Source organism: Euprymna scolopes, chromosome 26 (assembly GCF_053919585.1).
Source record: "Euprymna scolopes isolate OS-2025 chromosome 26, ASM5391958v1, whole genome shotgun sequence".
Taxonomy (NCBI): domain Eukaryota; kingdom Metazoa; phylum Mollusca; class Cephalopoda; order Sepiida; family Sepiolidae; genus Euprymna; species Euprymna scolopes.
Genome location: NC_136507.1, coordinates 98,108,028 through 98,129,732, shown reverse-complemented (window position 1 = coordinate 98,129,732; position 21,705 = coordinate 98,108,028). Strand labels below are relative to the sequence as shown.

The 21,705-nt window shown below is 32.1% G+C and overlaps 1 protein-coding gene across 13 annotated transcripts in view; it reads right to left on the bottom strand.

Annotated features, from left to right (window-relative positions):
* The window catches only part of LOC145248297 (kalirin-like), an 858,283-nt gene that overhangs the window by 38,441 nt on the left and 798,137 nt on the right, over nucleotides 1-21,705 (bottom strand). For 12 of the 13 annotated variants that reach the window (XM_080110176.1, XM_080110182.1, XM_080110183.1 and 9 more), the window contains 3 exons: nucleotides 6,849-7,075; nucleotides 4,495-4,624; nucleotides 1,604-1,822 (listed from right to left, as the gene is read on the bottom strand). In XM_080110176.1, coding sequence (XP_079966302.1) covers nucleotides 1,604-1,822; nucleotides 4,495-4,624; nucleotides 6,849-7,075 — 576 coding nt within the window. The remainder of the gene's footprint in view (nucleotides 1-1,603; nucleotides 1,823-4,494; nucleotides 4,625-6,848; nucleotides 7,076-21,705) is intronic. The other variant, XM_080110185.1, reaches the window with a different exon arrangement.

Genomic DNA, 21,705 nt, shown 5'->3' with positions numbered 1-21,705 from the left:
CAGAACAATTATTTCATAAACACTGATATTCTATATTGAAAAAAAAAGGGTAAATTTAAAACTTAACTTCATGTCACAAATGAGTGAAATCAAACAAAGCAAAGAATAACTTTTAGACATAATTACATCCCTTTCCTTGTAAAAAATGTAATATTTTTAAAACAGTGAGTTTATCATTTGCCTCCCTTCTCCCATTTAGCCCCAAAAGTCCTCAAGGCTTTAACATATTTTAATTTGAGTTCAGCACCATGCAAAATTTTCTAAATAGACATACACAGAAAATTTTTGGACAAATATAGTAAAATAGTCCCAAAAGTGGAGTGTATTTATTAGCCCTAAAAGAGCTCCCCTGGGGCACACCCAAGAGTTATTGTGAATTATAGACAAACAAAATTATATAGAAATCAGTTAGTTACAACTTTTCAGAAAGTTTTATAAAAATCCAAGGCATCAATTTTTTTTAATAAGCAGAAAAGTATCAATTTTAGCTATTTTAACCGAAAAGACACCATTAGGGGCGCAACCAGAGTTTTCCCAGAAAAAACCGTTCTGTTACTTTTTTACTCATATCATGCTTAATGTTTGTGATAAAATTTTTTAAAATTCCAAGGCGTAGTTGTTGAGAAAAGTTCGGACAGACGAATGGACAAGAGTGAATTTACAGGTCCACCCTCCTTTTGTGGGGAGGGGACCAATAATGTAAGTATATATATATATATATATATATATATATATATATATATATATATATATATATATATATATATATGTGTGTGTGTGTGTGTGTGTGTGTGTGTGTATCTATGTATATATATATATATATATATATATATATATATATATATATATATAAACTCTGTTTATATACATACATATATAAATGTATGTATATACATATATATGTAGGTATATAAACTTTGTTTTTGCTGAAGACATTTTGCACTGCTGAACTACAAAGAAACCAAAATATTCTATATCGTAAAAAAAAATAAAAAATAAATAAATGTTAATGCTTAATTGCATGTGACAAAGACCGACCCCCCCCCTCTAATTTGGTCTAAGTCAATATTTAATTCTCATCCGTGTGTTTCTCCTACTGATTGTTGCATTACATTGTTATGAACTAAAAATTATCAATTTATTTATTTTCTTTCAGAAATTACATTATCCTGCCTGGATTAATTTTCCATAGAGCAATCAAAGAAAGGCCCGACATATAAAATCAACATTAGGGTCTTTGATATGACATTGGCGTGTTCGAAACAAATGTTAAGACGTGAAACTGCACCAGTTGTCCATTTCCAGTGTTTGTGTTTTTTTTTTACTTTTTTTATACTTGTAAACCAGTGTTTGCACCCAGAGTGATTACTAAGATGATACAGAATGAGAACAGAAGAGAAGATGAAGGAGATAAGAATCATGTCAAATAGTGTTAGGGTCAGTGGTTGCCGAGGAGGATGGCATGATCTTACATAAACAGCTTAAAACAATTCACAGTTAATACAGATAGATTCTTGCACTGAGAATACAACTCCAATTATTTACGGTAAAACTAGTGGACCTAAAAATATACTTTACAATGTAACAAATCAATCCGACAAACCTGTAACATTGCCTCATTGTTTTCATCGCTGTAGCTTATTGCAATTTTAACACTTGGGATGATAGTCTGAGAGTCTGGAGTCTTCCAGGTGATGTTAGGCCGGGGACGACCGCAGATACGGCAAGTCAGCACAGCTACTTCTCCAGCATTCACTGTTACATTGGTCAAGGGTTGCTGGATGGTGGGTGGGACTTCATACACAAAGTCCGAGTTGGGCATCTAAAAAAAAAAAAAAGAACAAAAACAAAAAAAAAACACACAATACAACATTAAGTAGAAAAAGTAGAAAAATATAATCTCAGACATGAATGATGTTTGTCATTAATATAGATAACATAGTTTTTATCAATTGAAAAGCAATACATAAAAAAAAAATAGCTTTTTCTGCCCGGCATTATCCAATTAAGTAATTTTATTTATTTATTTTCTTTTTGCATAATTTTTAAACTTATACAGAAAACAGAAAGAAAATTTTAGTTAGATAACTGTTTATTAGTCTCCAATAAAAATTGATGATTTGGATGTATTTTTTTTTTTCAGTCATAATTGAAAAGCATTTTCATTTTCCCTGTTGTGTGAGCGGGGTTACATAATTTTAAAAATAAGCTGTAGCGAAGTATGTTATTATAGTGCTAATAACATGGTACAACAATAATAAATAAAAATTGGCTAGTCAAAATTAAACTTTAATATATCAGTTTAAATGCTATTTAAGTCCAACCTTTAAAATCACACAGGATAACTTTATATGTTAGATAGAAAAAGAAGATAGCACCAGTAATGCACAAATTCTGTATAAACAGTGAACACTATATGTCACATTTACACCCTTCTCAAGAAAGTTAGGTGCACAGTTAAGTGAAGTTTTCAAAAAATAGTGCACTAGTATAAATGCACTCTAACCTACAAAAAAATGTCTTAGCAACAGTGTCGGTATATCCCGGTAAGAAGATATCAGGCAATTAGCAATAAATTAACCCCTTTTCAGAAAGAAAGTCAAGACTAGGAAATTGAACCTTCTAGGGCTGAACAGCAGTAAAGAGGAAGTGATGGTGGCTAAGTGGTTAACAATACAGAACTGGCAACCTGGGTGTCTGGTTCAAGTTCTGTTCATTCAATGGAAACGCTTAGGGATGTTGGCAACCTTCAAGTGATCCCTCCCTGTGTCTTTCTAGAAGGAATTCTAACTAGGAAGATATTGGGGGACATGAATGCCAACAACAGAATCATCTGATTCATACAAAACAAATGAAAATGAATAAAAGTGCTTGTCTTCAAGTCAACAAATATTTCTATCATGTGACTTGTTAGTTCACCAAAAGCAGAAAACTTTTCCGGATACTGATCAATTTGGACGTAACAATAATAATGATGAGGATGGTGATGATGATGTTAAGAAAGGTTGTTATGGCATTGATTTAATACACACACACACACACACACACACACACACACAATTATTTGTGGATATAATGAATTGATAAAGGAGAGAAACACACTAGCTAAAAAAACTGACATCTTAGATTATAGATATCTCGAAAAAATGTAAGAAATGACGCCTTTTAGCAATTTGACAAGTCTCATCTCACCCTTATTAAGAAAAACAGTTAACCTTATTCCTTGGGGTAGTCGAACTTGTTTGTGGGTCCCCTAAAATATAGATCAGATATTATACGTTTCTTTGGGTAAGAAAAACAAAATAGCGGATACAAATTCAAGTGCCCATTAATTTCTGTTTGAGAATTTAGTTATCCCCAAAAGATAACCAATTTATGTATTTTTACTTATACAAAATGGCATTTGTGAAACCCTTCATTATGTAAATGAAGCAAGAAAAGAAGAGACCTTCTTACATGAGTGATGGTGAAAGGTAGAGACCTAATGGAGGGTGAAGGCAATGGGAGCCTCCTGTTGAAAGTGGCAGTCAGAGAATTTTTTCCAAGCTTGAGAATTTAAAAAAAAACTGTCTGAGATTGGCTTACTGAGAATTGTAAAATGAAATTCTGTGGATCGGGAGGCAAGGTCAAGCCCACCCAATTCTCAATATAATGTAAGGCAAAAATAGCCTCGAGGACACACTTTGCTTGACTGCGGGGGATCCACACCATTCATCGGAAAGAAAAACTCTTAACTTAAGTCTCACTCGGTTCCAAGCCAGTGAATTCACACTGACAAGACAAGCCTTTAGACCGAGGGTCGATTGCCTCAACTTTACTAATAGAAGCCGCCAGTCCTCGGGCATTTGCATCTTGAGTCAAAAACTTATGAATGATCAGTTTTGTAACTTTAAGTGAATAATTATCTTGTTATTTTTATACAATAAGTTCAGTTATCGACTTGTTATTCTTTTTCTTGGGGGGGGGGGGCTTGAAATAACCTCTACTTTTGAGTGATGTCGACTTCAGAGACCAGGGCTGAACAAGTCGTACACTCTATCAAAAACAACGCGGGGATAATTGCACCCTGTCCGACTGGATCCTCTCATCAACCAGGACCTCCGTCAAAGAAGCAGCCCAGTCCTACCAACAAAACAATACTCAGAGCGGACAAACCTGGTGATATCATTTGCTGGATGTCTTTGGAGAGAAAGAGGTACACCATCATGGGTACATATATCATACAGATTTTTCTTTATATTTTTTTTTAATATAGGGGGAATTCTGAACATGCACCCAATGAGAATATTGTGAGTTACTTGCCCGTGTTATATTGCTGTCCAGTTGTTATGGTGTATGGTGTAGGTTGCACAGATACTCTCACGATAACAAAATTTGAAGGGTGTAGACCAAATAGTCTCAAAGTAATTAGCAGACAGACAGGCAATTTTCGTCTTTTATATAGATAAAATGTATTAAAATCTAATTGAGATAAAAAGGACATTTTTTTCTTACCTTTGATGTTGAAGAGGGTAGTTTTCCATCGCGTCCTAAACTTCGACTTTTTCTTTCTAAACTGTTTTTTCCATCAACTTCTTTTTTGAAACTAGATTTACGAAGCTTAAACATTTGCCAAGAAGTTTTCCTGAAAAAAAAAAATAAAATAAAATATTAAAAAAAAAAAACAGTTAAATTTACTTGTAAATGATTTGAAATATCACAGAAAGGTTATTATTCTATTGCAAGCCCTACTTCTCTTCGGGCCTTGATAAGGGGTGACTCCCAAGTAAAAACAAACAAAATTTTTTAAAAAAGGTGACTAGCTGTCCCGACCTGACATTGCTTGGGAATATTTTTACTTTCATTTTTGTTGAATTTGATATATAGAGAATTCAGACATGTGGAAAACTTTTTAATTTAAAGGTCTTGGTTTCAGCTCGAGTATTTTATTTTTTTTTACTTAAAAGAAGTGAACTGTTTAGAAAAAACATAATACTTGTAGACACATATCTCAGTTTCTGTCGTGAATACCCTACATACTAAATTTAAAGTCTGTAGATCAAAAGTTTGTTGAGTATATAGATTGAGAAGTGTCCTCACACACACACACTCACACACACACATTTTCACTTTTATAAATATACTAGCAGGCCGCCCGGCATTACCCGGTCCTAAAATATGCATAAATATTATATTTCAATTAATGCAGAAACTGAAGCATGTGTGTGCATGTATTATTTTGATCTAAACACTTCACTCATTATAAGTAAAAAAAAAAATACTCGAGCAGCAATCGAAACCAAAATCTAAAAACATTGAGTCAAGTACGATAACCATTAGACCAGCTTGACATTTGCAAAGTTTTTTCTAAAAATTTAATTCCTAACATAAAGATGCTGTCATGTTTCTCAACTGCACATGGGCAGTCATGAAACAGTTGACAAATAGATAAAAATCCGACAACCCCACGTACCAATTTTCTAATTTTGACCCCTTAGCAGCCCATTTTTCCAGATGAAAACAGATTGTAAAGTTTTCCACATGTCTGAATAACCTATATATCAAATTTCAAATCTGTAGATTAAAAATTTGTTGAGTATATAGGTTGAGAAGTGTCCACACACGCACCCACACACACACGTTCTCACTTTTATAGATATATAAGATAAATAATAAGTTACCATTTCCCAAGGTCAAAAGCAACTTAAGGACAATGGTTAATGGCTGATGAACAACACTGAGAAGATTGAAACCGATGGACGAAAAAAAAATCAGCATTTGATTACTTAAGAAGATGGCTCAGCAAGTATTTGTCGACATTGGACTTGAAGACGACCATGTGGTAGTTAACAGAGAAGCAATCTCATGTTACTGTGTTCTACAGATGGAAACTTCTTGGAAAGAAATTTTGTTCATGGAAGTTGTGTTTTGTTTTAAGTATACAGTAGAAGATAGAAAAGTTCTTTGCAGTTGTGGTAGCAAGATGAGTTTTTGCTGTGAATGCTTTAAAAGGGAAGGAGGGGGAGACCATAGATTAGATTTCAATTGAGTTCCTACCATTAAAATAATAAACAATACGAATATTGTATTATTCGGACTACTGTTCTCATCTTGAGTGTTATTCTCGTAACATTTTGGTCGATGTAATTTCCAACCTTCTCCACGTATATCTTGTCGAACTCTGCAATCTGTACAGAATTTCAAACAGAACCCTTTATTTAATCCAGGGGCGTAGCTTGCTCTCATTTCGTCGGCCATGACCAGGTAGAAGTCTTAAGTAATTTGTAATTGTATTCTTAATATCGCCCGCACTGAAGATCGAACCTTTAACCTCCAGATGAGTGTTGCTTAGAACTGAATTTTTATTTAATACTGTATCGGTTACACCGCAGATCCTTGCTCAAGGTGAGAATAGTAGTCTGAATAATTCAAAGAATACAAATTATAAATCCTCACCTCAAAAATTCTGAATCATAATACTAATATTGCCTTTGTATGTAGAATCATCAAAAATGATATTTAAAAAAAAAAAAAAAAAGCAACAATAACAACATTTTTTTTTTTTTTTTTCAAGAAATTGGACAATTGTTCTTCTCTTCGGTTTCTTTTTTCTTCTCTTACATGCCATTTATTACACATACGTTTGACAGACGCCAAGAAGCTATAATCGTGTATACAAACATCATTTTGACTTAATTCCAAACATCTCAAGTCATGCCAGGGATTACCACCACCATAGTATATAAGAGGAAGAAAAACAAAGACAAAACAGAACAAAAGAACAGCTGTCCAATTTCCTGAAGATGAATATTTTCCATTTTTTTTCTTAAATTTCAACTGAAAGAAATGCAATAAATATTGGAACATACTTAAGACTGCCACCTTCGTCGACTGGTCCAAGAACAACACCAGGAATCCATCCTTCGGCTGCCGGAGAAACTTCATTGGCAGCTCTGTGGACAAGGAACATGTTGTTCTGATTGGTGGTCAGAATTTGAACCTTTTCTCCTTTACTGACTGAGATTTCATCTTCTTTAATTGCAGAATAATCCGCGATAACTCTTGCTAATGAGTAACTGTTGCCATCTGATCCAGTCTGGAAAACAAAAAAAAAAAAATATATATATATATATGAGAAATAAAAAAAGAAATCGTTAACATTTTTTTTTTTTTTAAATGATTTAATAAATTTATTTGTATATTTGATTGGCACATAATGTTAGAATGATAAAAATCTTCACATCGTATATAAACATTATAACCTTTCCATTGCGATGATGATGATGACCACCTTCACGTGTAATATGTTTATAAAATCCCAGTTATTATTTATTAAGTTGTTGTCAATATTTAGTTAGTTTTTTTATTAAAATTACTTACGTCTGATATCTAATGAGTAACTCATCTCAATAAAATATACATTATATAAACCAAAAAAAAAAAAATATATATGTAATGGTAGAAAGAGCCTAAAAATAAGGAACAAGAGTATGACTGATGAAGAATGCTTTATTTTCAGTTCACACATCATCGCAATTTACTGTACAATTCTTCAACATGAAAACTGCAAGATGAAGTAATAATTTTCTTTGACATTTGATTTAAATAAAAAAAATAATAATGTTAATTCGACAGGAAGAGAAAGGAGGGGAATTTTCCATATGCTTACATCTATTTGTCTCAGATTTAGTGCAGTCGTAAAAGTTTATGTGTTAAAAGTGCGGCATGCCTGTTATTTGATAATATGGTGTAGATAATGCATGTCTCTTTGAGAGATTTTCACTGGCAAGCAAAAAAGGGAGTTAACTTGTCTTCATTTAAAATATAATTTAATTAATATCAGTATCATTTATAACAAAATTTGCTGATAAATCAGCATTAGAAAAGTTATTAATCGGCCAATTTGCTAATCGGTACATCCCTAATATATATATGTGTGTATATATATATATATATATATATGCCCTCTCCCTCTCATGTATATTTTCTACATGAGATATACAAATATTGTTTTTTCCTCCTCCACCTCCTGTATATATTTTTATGCGAGATATGATTTTCCTCACTCATATTTTCTTTTGCAAGTTTATTCAATATTTATTATATATAATTCCTTTTTTTTTCTTTCCCTCTTTTATGTTTTGCCTTCCTTTTACCTTGTACACGTTTTATAAATTTTATGGTAATGGTAAATTTTTGTTTTTACATGGGGTCACTACTTATCAAGGCTCGGAGGCCACTCGAGGATAAGGGTTACTGAGTGTAAAGTAGTCAGTGGGATATTATAGTAATCGTTAGTAGTGGAAATTTTGTAAATTGGATAACTTAAGGGGACGGTTCATCAAGAATTTGTTTACGTTGGACTTGAAGACAATCAAATTGTACTCAGATGGAAAACAGGTAAACGGAAGAGTTTCACAGGTGTGCAGTTCTAAGAAAGAAACTCTGTTAATGGAATCTACGTTTAGGTTTAGGCACAGATAAAGAGTGGGGAGAATTATTGAGAGTGGTTTCAGGTAGACGAATGCTTTTCGTGAAAGTTTGGCAAGGGGAGGACATAAATTAGAGCTCAGACGAGCACTTGCTTTGGAAATATGTCCTATTCATTTTCATCCTACTTTTAACTTCTCCTTTCTTTGTTCTTGTTTTATTCTTTTTTTTAAATCAAACTAGCCTGGGTACCTGGCATTGACCAGGTGTTTGGAGGTGTGTGTTGAGGAAAAAAAAAAAGTGGTAGTAGGTAGGCAGGCTCGAACCCATACCGCAAAGGGGGAAAAGAAAGTGAAAAAAACAAAGTGACTCGTTAGCTGTTGTACCCATCACCAAACCGGAAGGTTTAAATTAAGGCTAAACAATTGAAAAGAGAATGACTTTCAAAAATATCAGCGAAAAAAGCGACCTCTCCCTTTAGAAAAGTTTCCAGTTGAGGGTGAAGGAATTAATGTTTTTGGCCAATTTTTCGATATTTGTTGTCCAAAGGGTCGAGCTTCAAAATGATACCGATCTTGTGAAAATCCGTCGCTACTGTTGAAAGTTTTTGCGAAACATACATACATTCATACATTTAAACAGACAGGTGAGATTTATATTATAGATGCCATGGTACTCCATTGATGAGAATGACAAAAGGTTTCTTGGGATACCTCCTTATTCAATGGATTTTTACCAAATCCTTTTATACTTCAACTTTTTTCCTTGTTTCTGCTTTCATAATTATTATGAAACCATATAAACTTTCACTAACTTTTTTATGCAAATACGATTCAAATTATATTTTTAGTTTCCTTTAATGCATTAATCTGCAAAATCTATTGTATATTTTGCAAACCTCTTTCCTCTGATTAGAAGACTTGCATTTTCAAAATTCCACATTTTTGAAACTCTGCTAAATAAGGTCTTTCTATTTTATCTGTACACCTTGTCGGATAATTAAAAATTCTGTATATCTTCTTTACACGTTTTTAATGATTTTTTGAGAATTTAAATTAATTTTCAATAAGATTTTTCTATTATATAATAAAAAATCAGCATAATATTCCTTTTATTTTGTTCTGGAATATTATGCTGATTTTTTTTTTTCATCCCTGAAGAGCAGTCAAATAACCAATACAATATTGCTACAAAGGTTACTAAAGGATGAAGTAAATATAAATATTGATATTTATATAGTAATACCCACCAAATAAAAAAGCTCAATATAACCAAGATAGGAAATAGAGCTTGTTATAGAAAAATAAATATTTAAGACTGTAAATTATATTTTACATGAATTTATTGTTCGACAAGATAACCAAATAAGATATATTGAAATTTCCTTAAACTTTTGGTTATCCTGTTGAACAAGAAATTCATGTAAAATAAAATTTACAATCTTAAATATTTATTTTTCTATAACAAGCTCTATTTCCTATCTTGGTTATATTGAGCTTTTTTATTTGGTGGGTATTACTATATAAATATCAATATTTATATTTACTTCAAGTTTAAAAAACTTTTTAATTATAAACTTGATCTTTACTGATTGCTTATATATATATATATATATATATATATATATATATATATATATATATATACTAGCAGTTCAGCCTGGCTTTGCTATGGCCCTATGTACATAACGTGCCCTACATGCGAATACACTTTATGTAAGATTTCAAATGTTTGGACCAAAAATTGTCCGAGTAATTTCGTAAAGACTTCAGAGGTAATTTTTTTATAACTTGGACCCGAATTTTGACTCCTTACATTTTATTCGCAAATCAAAATACAAAGTTTTACCCATGTCCAAGTTACCTACATCTAAAATTTCAAGTGTTTCGATCCAAAATTAGCTGAGGAATTTGGTAGAATCTGCAAAGGTTAACTCTTTCAACTTTGACCTTTTGACAGCCAAATTTTCACCCTAAAACTGATTAAAATGCTTGCCGCATGTCTGAATACCCGTAATGTATGAATTTTTAATGTTTAGACCCAAAATTGGCTAAGTAGTTTGCTAGACACCGCAAAGGTCAAATCTTTGGAACTTTGACCCCTTGGCAGCCCAAATTTTCGACCCAAACCAATTAAAAAGCTTGCCCTATCTCTAAATACCCTTTATGTAAAATTTCAAATGTTTAGATCAGAAATTGGCTGAGTAATTTGGTAGAGACGGCAGAGGACAATTTTTTTTTAACTTTGACCTCAATTTTGACCTCTTAACATTTATTTTTTGGGACTCAAATCAAATAATAGAATTTGATCCATGTCCAAGTAACCTACATTTAAAATTTTAAGTGTTTAGACCCAAAATTGGTGGAGGGGTTTGATAGAGTTCTCAAAGGTCAAATCGTTGAACCTTGACCCCTTGACAGCCAAATTTCTGGCTGAAAACTGATTAAGAAGATCTCCCCAAAGCTCAATACCCCTTATGACAAATCTCGAGTCTCTACACTGAAAATCAACAGCGTTAATTGGTAGGAAAATGTACACAGACACACACATTTTCACTTTTATAGATATATAGATACATATAGTAGAACCCGAGGACACAGAATTAATCTGTTCCGGGGTTTGGATCATAAGGTGAAATTGCCATATGGCGGGGCTTAAGCAAAATTTTATACAGTACATATTAAAAATTAGTAACAAAATACAGTACAGTATATAATACACATGTACATAATCAAATAACATTATAAATAACACCGTAAGGCAAGGCAAACACCGTAACCAGGGGCCGCATTGTAACCTGAAACAACTGTATTCTGGGGCCACCATATCCTGGGGTTCTACTATATATATATATAGTAAGTTATAAAATATATATGGCGATTAAGCTACACTGAATATTCTGCGTTTCATCCACTCTAGGACTGATGCACAAATTTTGTAGTTGTTTGTCGTTTTTATATGCGTATATAAAAACGACAAACAACCACAAAATTTGTGCATAAGCCTGAAGAGTCCTAGAGTGGATGAAACGTGGAATATTCCGTGTAGCTTAATCACCATATATATTTTATAACTTACTAACTAGCTCTACCTATGTATTGAGCACTTTTGAAGTAAATACTTTTTAAGTTTACACATAAATTTATACTTTTGTATATTAATTTTATGTGAGTAAATTAAGTAGTTTATATATATATATATATATATATATTAGTTTATAATTTAAAAAGCCAATACAATGTAGTGTGAATTGGTTAAAACTATTTTTTTTTCTTCTTTGAATGTGTTGTTTAAATTTGAATAAATTTGTAAATTAGAAAGTCAATAAAATGCTGGATTTAAAACAAACATTTATTTGTTTATAATCCAAATATTTCCGGTGTTATTATATCTTCGTCAGGAAATTTCTTTTTCCCCCCCCCCTCCATCCTTTTATATGACAAGCAGTCAAACCGTGATATGCTGATATCATTCACCTTTTTTCAATGTGACTAAACCAGCTAAGTCTCCTGTTCTGCTACACACATCATCTCCCTATACTATCCAGATTAGCAGAACAAGTTTAAAAAATGGTTAAATAAAAAAAAAAGAATATTAGCAACTGAAACTCTTGAGAAATAAAATTGAAAGAAGTAATGATAAAAGCAAAAACTAGTCATAAATTACCGGATGTTTGGATGTTTTCAAAACACAGAAAAAAAAAAAAAAAAAAAAACTGTGAAAAATAAAACCTGTTCACTTCACAAGAAAACTTGATCTTCACATAGTTTAGATTCTTGTACACTTTTTACCGTTGCCTGTTTGCGCTTATCTCGCAGTTTTATTTAAAAAAAAAAAAATCCTGCGTCATTTATGGCTACCACGTAAAACGGTGCATATCACTTGAAACAATCTGCATGCATAAAAAAGGAGAAAGAGTACGAAAAAGTTGCATATCAACAACAAAATTAGGCAGTTAAGAGAACAAGAATAGGTGACTAGAAGTCGGCAGCAAACAATGTGAGAGAACTTTAATATTTAATCAAGATGATAGACTAACAACAAAATTACCAGATAGATTTTGGATCATTATCAGCCATCTATCTATCTATCTATCCATCCACCTATCTATCTATCTATCTATCTATCTATCCATCCATCCATCCATCCATCTATCTATCTATCCATCCATCCATCCATCTATCTATCTATCTATCCATCCACCTATCTATCTATCTATCTATCTATCTATCTATCTATCTATCCATCCATCCATCTATCTATCTATCCATCCACCTATCTATCTATCTATCTATCCATCTACCCACCCATCCATCCATCTATCTATCTATCCATCCATCCATCCATCCATCCATCCATCTTAATTCAGAGTGTTATTGCATATTGTATATAAATAATTAATGTTTAGCAGTTTGTGTAGTGAGATTTGGTCGAAAAATGAGTGAGCGGTGAAGCTTTAAAGCAGTTCTAAAGGACTAAATGGATATCTTTCTATCTGGACAGCATTTTTTCTTTCTTATACATGTTTCATTAAACAGCAAAGATAATTTCTATTTGTTTCTCCTGCGATCCATGTTTTCTATTTGGTAGGCCAATATTCAGACGTTCTGTTAGAGTATAAAAAGAAATCCTCTATAGCCACAAACGTTTTCAACTCCCACGAATCATCTTCAGGCGTGTGATGAATTTAAAAATTGCGTTTAGTGAATTTATTGAAAAAGTCAATTAAAATCGTTTAAAAACACTTAGGCACACCCTCTTTTCCTTCATATTGTGCCTGAGTGATGGTTGGTTTGTTTATGCAAATGAGTAAGGCTTCTATGATGGGAGGGTGCAGGTTACAATGGGAGACAGTTAAAATAGCAGTATTTTTAATTATATGTTTCTGAATTAATTTTTAGGGGTTTTGTGTTCTACTAGATGTTGGTAGATGAAGCTGCTAAGGGAAGACAGGTGACATGTAAGCCAGCAAGAAATAATAGTCCTAGTCGTGCCGATATACAAATTGTTTTTGGAGGCATATTCTCCTATAAGACATTTAAAAACATAGACAGCGTCACTAGTTTTTAGTAATTTGTCCTTGAGTGTTATTGCATATTGTATATAAATAATTAATGTTTAGCAGTTTGTTTAGTGAGATTTGGTCGAAAAATGAGTGAGCGGTGAAGCTTTAAAGCAGTTCTAAAGGACTAAAACTGCAACTTAACCATATAATTCAAACACTACTGTTTGAATTATATATATATATATATATATATATATATATATATATATATATATATATATATATATATATATATAATAAATGACAAAAAACTATATTCCAAAATTCATGATGTTGACCATCTTATAATTTATTCCTTTAATTCAGTTGACATTTACAATTCTTGACAGTTTTGCGCTGAGAGATTATAAGATGGTCAACATCATCAATTTTGGAATATAGATTTTTGTCATTTAGTCACTATATTGCTCTGTAATTATATTGAGCTTCTTAATGATTTGTATACATTATAAGAAAATATATTTCTACAGAAACACACACACACATATATATATATATATATATATATATATATATATATATATATATATATATATATATATATATGAAAAACGGTATAGTTATATTCCAAGATCCAAATATTTATTTTTCATGCAAAACAGTTCCTCCAACATGTTAAAATTTTGGTGCATGTTTTTTATGGATCCGTTTTGTGATGCAGAAACAAATGATATTTCCCTAGTTAACAAATTACAGAAAATAAATATTAGATAAATAAAGCAATAGTAAGAATAAGATTAATAGTAATTAATTTTTTTGTAGAATAAAAAATTCTTTTTGTTTAAATTTTCAAAACACTTTAATTCATACATTGAAAAAAAACTGTCTAGCATTACAACGTAAACAAAGATGGCTGCCGGTACAAACACACGATGTTAAGACATCTATGAACATTTTTTTCTTGCAGCATTATATTGTCATGCATTTTTTTTTTCTATCTAAGCAAAAAAATTTATAATTTTTCTGAAGAGTATACACATGAAAAGAGACATGAAAAAAAAAAAAAATTGAATTTTGGAATGTAACTATACTGTTGTTCTTATATATATATATATATATATATATATATATATATATATATATGTGTGTGTGTGTGTGTGTGTGTGTTTGTGCATGTGTGTTTCAGATATTGGTACCATCGGTTTCAAATTCAATCAAAGATCTCGCCTATGTTGGACTCTGTTCTAGAGAAACAGATATAAACAGAAACTGGAGAGTCCGGCATATATGACCAGATATTGGTCGCCTTTGTTTGGATTTGACACCAAAAGTGTCAATATTTTTGTTATCTTCTGTAACACGTGTATGAATAAATATTATGTTCTTACTGTTTTTTTATATTTTCTTAATAATCAAGCACACTGCTAGGATCGTCTCCCACTAACCATATGCACACACACTCTCATATATATATACATATATATATATATATATATATATATAAAATATATTTTAGTCATCGACATACAGTCCTGTTTCGTTGTATCACAACTCATCAGTGCCGCTAGACTAGCACCTATCCCAAGCCGAGGATCGAACCTAGAACCGTCGTGATGACAGTCGGCAGTTCTACCCCTTCACCACGGAAGCGGTGCCCGTAACTAATCTGTCCGAATGTCTATTTAAATAAACATCCGTCCGCCACTCGTAAAGTGCTCAAAACGTTTGTTTGTAAACAAACCGTGAGCTTCACATTTTATATATATATATATAAGAGTGTGTGTGTGTGTGTGAGGACACTTCTCGACCTTTACACTCAACAAATTTTTAATCTACAGACCTGAAATTTGGTATAAAGAGTATTCAGACATGTGTAAAACTTTTAAATCAATTTTCATTCAGAAAAAAGGGCTGATAACAGGTCAACATTGAAAAATTGGGACTTGGGAGTCATCAGATTTTTATCAGTTTATCAACTCTTTCATGAATGTGAATGCGTGGTCGTGAAACATGACAGCTTCTTTCTGCTAAAAATAAGTAGGTTTGAAAACACTTTGTAAAGATCATGTAAAGCTGGCCTAATGGTTATCATACTTGACTCATTGTCTTTAGGTTTTGATCTTAGCTCGATTACACTTTTTTTTACTTACAAGAAGCGAAGTGTTTAGAATAAAACATAATACTTGCATGCACGTCTCAATTTCTGCATTAATTAAAATATAATATTTATGTATATTTTATGACCGGCCAACACCGGGTGACCTGCTAGTATGTGTTTATAGTATGACGTCATATATGATGTCATAACAGATGACCTCATACATAATGTCATCTGTGATAGCAGATTGATGAAAATGAGTGATTCCACAAATTTTGATGACAATAGTATTGTATTAAGCATGTGGATTATTTGTTGATCCTCATTCAATCCTGGGCAACGTTGGGTTTCCATGCTAGTAATATATATATATATATATATATATATATATATATATATTTAGTAATGTGATTGATAATTTAAAATTCAAATTAGAATTAAAAATTAAAAATCTGTTTCATAAGAAGGAACAACAACAAAGTCAATAATTTGTACGATCGTTTCGGAAACGATGTTTTTATTGTGATAGACATTAAGTCACGGACAATAATTTTGACATATAGTTTTTTTTTAAACAAAGCCTCCTCATGAGCAAAAGTATTGGGTGGGTTTTTTTATATGTAAAAGATACCATAAATAAACCTAGCAATTTTTTAAATATATATAAAAGTGAGAATGTGTGTGTGAGGACACTTCTCAACCTATATACTCAACAAGTTTTTAATCTACAGACTTGAAATTTGGTACATAGAGTATTCAAACATGTGAAAAACTTTTAAATCGGTTTTCATCCGGAAAAAAAGACTGCTAAGGGGTCAAAATTGAAAAATCGGTACTTGGATGTTATCGGATTTTTATTTGTTTGTCAACTGTTTCACAAGATTTGAAAACACTTTTTAAAGATCTTACCAAGCTGGTCTAATGGTTATTGTACATGACTCATAGTCTTTAGGTTTTGGTTCCGATCTCAAGTCAAGTAATTTTTTTTTTTTTTTGTTACTTACAAGAAGTAAACTGTTTAGAAAAACATAATACTCACATATACATGTGTCAGTTTCTTTCCGTTTTTTTACTTCATTTTTTTTTAAGGAATTTAACGTTACGTTTAATACAGTATTTCTGTTTATAATAAATAAGAATTCTGCATTCATTAAAATATAATATTTATGTGTATTTTACGACTGAGCAACGCCGGGTGGCCTGCTAGTATATATATATATATGTATATATATGTGTGTGTGTGTGTGGACTGCTAGTATAGGTGGCCTGCTAGTATATATATATGTGTGTGTGTGTGTGTGTGTGTGGCCTGCTACTATAGGTGGCCTGCTAGTATATATATATGTGTGTGTGTGTGTGTGTGTGTGTGGCCTGCTAGTATATATATGTGTGTGTGGCCTGCTAGTGTATATATATATATATATGTGTGTGTGTGTGTGTGTGTGTGGCCTGCTAGTATATATATATATGTGTGTGGCCTGCAAGTATAAATGTGCCTGCAAGATTAAAAATGTGATTTATAGCTGCACAGTGTCACAAACCCCAAATATAAATTAGGTTAATAGCAACCATACAAATCCCTTTTCACATTCTGACGCACACAATTATTAAATAACTGTACCCCCCCAACCAATCTACTAATCAAATACAACCAAACCTATTACATACCAATACCACTCCTAATCTACCTGACAACAAATATATGAAACAAAATGTAATCTACTTCGGTTCCACATTTGAACTTATTAAACATAAGATTTCAATGCATGAGCACTCCTTTTAAAAATCCTTCCTTGAGAAACCAGACTGCTTTATCTAAACATATTTGGTGACTCAATGATAGAAATACTCCCTTCAATTTAAAATGGGATATAATAGGATCATATAAAGCATATATGCCGGGGGACAGATTCTGTGTATTTTATAGATATGAAGCCCTTAAGATTTTAAAATATAATAAAAATTAAACCATTCTCTTAAATCTAAAGGATGAAATTCTTTCAGGATGCATTTATAAACGTTGGTTTAGTTTTGACAAATTTAAGCCACCATAAATCATAAAAAATTTTTATTATTACTAATCTATCTTAAAATTTATAATTTATAAATGAATAACTATTATTATTATAGTTTTTTATCATTATCATTATTATTATTATTATTATTATTATTATCTAATATTTTGACCATTATTTTCTATTTTATTTTATTATATATTTCACTTTAAATTTATATGTTACTATTTTTATTAATGTAAGTTCTATAAATATTATAATTGCTATTAAAAATATTATTTTTATTTAATTACTACCAATATAAAAAATAAAACTTATAACTAATTAGTGGTTATCTCCCTTTAAACAGTTAAATGCTTTATTTTTCTAGCTGAATATAATTATCTCCCTTTGCAATTCAAATATTTTAAGTGGATTTCAAATTTAGCATTACTAACGAATTCAAACTGGTAATATTATTCCATTGGCGTTTCCTTTGAAAGTTTATATATATCAACATTTTCAAGCATTCATAAACTACATTTACCATCCAAAATGAATGCTTTGACGTTGATATTTACGACTTTTAGAAGGCGAACCATTAAAAGGTATATAGATTTCTGTTAAAAATCTTTTTAAAAATATCATCTCTTAACTTTACCCTTCAACCCCATGTTATTTTATTTTTAATTGTAATTTTATTGTATCTTACTTTATTTATCAACATCAAAAAAGTAACTATTTTCCTTCATATTTTAAATATTTTCCAAATACATCTGCCTTACCTAAAAAAATGCTAGTTTTATTTTGGGTGTTTAAAAAAAAAAAACACCCAATATTTTTATTGATGAGGAGACTTTGTTTCAAAAAACTATATGATAAAATTATAATCCAACAATCCAAGTCTAAAAACATCGTTTCCAAAACGATCGTACAATTTACTGATTTGTTTGTTCTTCTTATGAAACCGATTTTTAATTTTTAATTTTAATTTCTAATTATAAATTATCAATCATCTTACTCAATATATATATATATATATATATATATATATATATATATGATGATTGCAACGTCTTGTCAGACGAATGCCACTCCCTCAGACACTTAAAAGTCCATGAGCCCAAAAATGACTTTCATCGTCACAGGTCCATTTTAATAGTCTGAGGGAGTATCTATACACAGATGATGTTACAGAGTCTTAGCTTTGTACGATAGCTAAGTCTCTCTCTCAATTCAAAATGTTGAGATCCAGCAACAAGCAGGAGCAAGATAGCCAGCAACAAGTTAAACTGCAGACCAGCTTAATGCGGGTACTGGTCTCCCGCTTTATGGTTTTTTAAATTAGAGATTTGCTTTTCCTAGAAAGGTTGCCTTCACCATGGCTTACGGGAGCTCTCTCCACCCCAACACACATATACATACACACAAACACACATGGTGCTAGTTGGCCATTGACCCCGAAAATGAGTTCATTCGCCCTTTGGAAGGTCTTGTTTTTAATCCTTCAGGGAGACTAGCCACCCTCCTCACCAAACAAGTCTGGTGGGGGAACAGTTTTGTCGCCGGTGACCCGACCATGAGGCAGGTAGTACTGGGTTACATGGTACCAGTAGTATATGACATGACACACAATATACGTATATATATATATATATATATATATATATATATATATATATATATATATATATATAATACCATATATTGTGGTGTATAAAACAACCCTTAAATTTTTAAAAAAAATCATCTTTAAAATCTAATATTTCATAAGATACCGGGTGATGCAATCTCTAGCCTAGGCTAAACAAACATGGTTTTGTTATTTAGCAGTCGTCTTATACAACCAACATATGATAAATTTATTGAAATTGGCTCCGATTTTGTACCTCATCTTATCTGACGGCCACCTTATATGCCGAAATATACGGTATATATATGTGTGCCTATGCAGACATTTCTCCTTTAGGCAGATTTTATTAAAGACGAAAACCACATTTGTTTCTTTTCCATTAGACACGAGATATATTTCTTTCGGTTGATCCATTTATGGAGTCATTTTATCGATCTGACATAGATTTAAATCGCCCGATGCATTGACGAAATGTAGAATTAAAAGTCAAAGACACGTGGTCAACGTTTGTGTCTCAACCTGAAATGTTAATCAAGTTGATAGAACGAATTCATAAACAGATCAACCCGGAAGAAGACACATTTCCTGTTTAACAAAATCTGCACACACACACACATCTTAGCCGATGTCATATCATTTTTTTTTTTTTTTTTACATCACTTATCAAGGCTCAAAAGCCATTCGGGGATAAAGGTTAATGAGTATAGGGTAGTCACCGAGACAAGAACATATTAATAGTTAATGGTGGAAATGGATTATTTGGAGGGGGGGGGGCTCAATAAGAACTTGTTTACATTGGACTTGTGTATTGCAGTCAGCTGGAAAGCAGGCCAATGGAACAGAGTTCCACAGGCGGGCAGTTCTAGAAAAGAAGATTTGTTCATGGAATTTGTGCTTAGATTTGGGCACAGATAGGGAGTGAGGAGAAACTGTTGGTAGTAGTTGTAGCTAGACAATTTTTTTTGCTAAAGTTGTGCAAAGGGGGATCGTAGATTGAAACCCAGACGAGCATTTGTCATGAAAATAACGATAGAGCAGAGACAGGATCGCAATGTTTCTTCTGTGGGAAAGAGGTTGCCGGAAAGAAAAAAGGGGCATCACCTACGAGGTCTCGAAGCCAGTTGTGAACTTTGTCAAGGCAAGATAGGGTGTTCCTTGTAGAATATAAATGTAAACAAAACGAAGACAATTGCTGCATCATTTTATTATTGTTTCATTTTTTAATTGGCAATGTTGAAAGGCATAAGGTAAATCGAGGCAATATGTTCTTTGAAGCAAAATCACACCCCTTTAGTGTAAAAGTCACCATATACTGGAAAACTTTCTACTCTTATAACTGCCCCCACCAAAAAAATATATTGCCTTTGGAATCCTCTCCCTGCTTCCTATTTCCTCAACTGTAGCAACATACAAAAATTGTTTTCTGTAATTTGAACAAGCACCCTGCTACACAATTCCCCACCTAGAATGCCCCCTAGAAATCTGTTCACTAATCACAGTAGCTTTTTACATCTTGATGGCAATATGTCTTGTTTATGCCCACGGCATTCACTTGAGGCAGGTTCAACTAGCTTCCTCCAAAAGAGGAAGTACCAAGGAAGTATTAAATTCATAAGCGGTCCCCATAGTATGTATATCCTGATCAGGGGAGATGACGATGTTAGAGTTTTTGCAATTCTTGTTGGGAAATGTCAATGTATTTCTACATACAGCTTAGTCACCCATCTGGTACCAACCAGTTGCTTAACTTCGGTGATCTAGATGTATATGTGTAATTGTTAGCATTAGAAAACTGTTGTTCATAATAGAAACATTTATGAAAAGAAGAAAAACACAAATGTTAGATGAGATGTCTGGGATTAGCTGCACAGAGACATATGAGGTGCTTCAAATAAGTTTCCAGACTTTTTTGTGCAGGCATTTAAAATTGTTGTAGACTCTTGAAAATTCAGTATGTTATTGCTATACATCTTATGAGATGACCGACCAGTTTTTATGATTTAAGGTTTAAATGAACAGCTACAGTAGGAATTGAAATACACCCGACTAAAATCTGATTGTCACAGCTAATGAATTTTAAAAAAAAAATGCAATCAGGATATTAGGACACTTTAGAAGAATGATATGCAATAAAATTCTGTTTTAAACTTGGAAAAAAATACCACAGAAACGTATGGAATTCTTCATACTGCTTTTGGACTATCTTGCATGAATCAAGCATCAAGTTTTGAGTGGCATAAGAGATTCAAGGAAGGCAAGGAGTCTGTGCAGGATGATGAGAGGTGCGAGAGGACTCAGGAAGTCGAAACACTAGAGTTGATTGGCCAAATAAAGAATTTCATGGATAAGAACTGTCGTGTGTCTATAGAGACATTGAGTGCACAGTTTGATGTCAGTGTGGAGCTGAACATGTGGAAGATTTACATAAATGCATACGTCTACAAACTTCATCCTTATCACAGACTATTTCACCAAGATTGGCATCAAGATTTGCATAAATGCATACGTCCACAACTCCATCCTTATCACAGACTATTTCACCAAGATTGGCATTAAGACAGTTCTT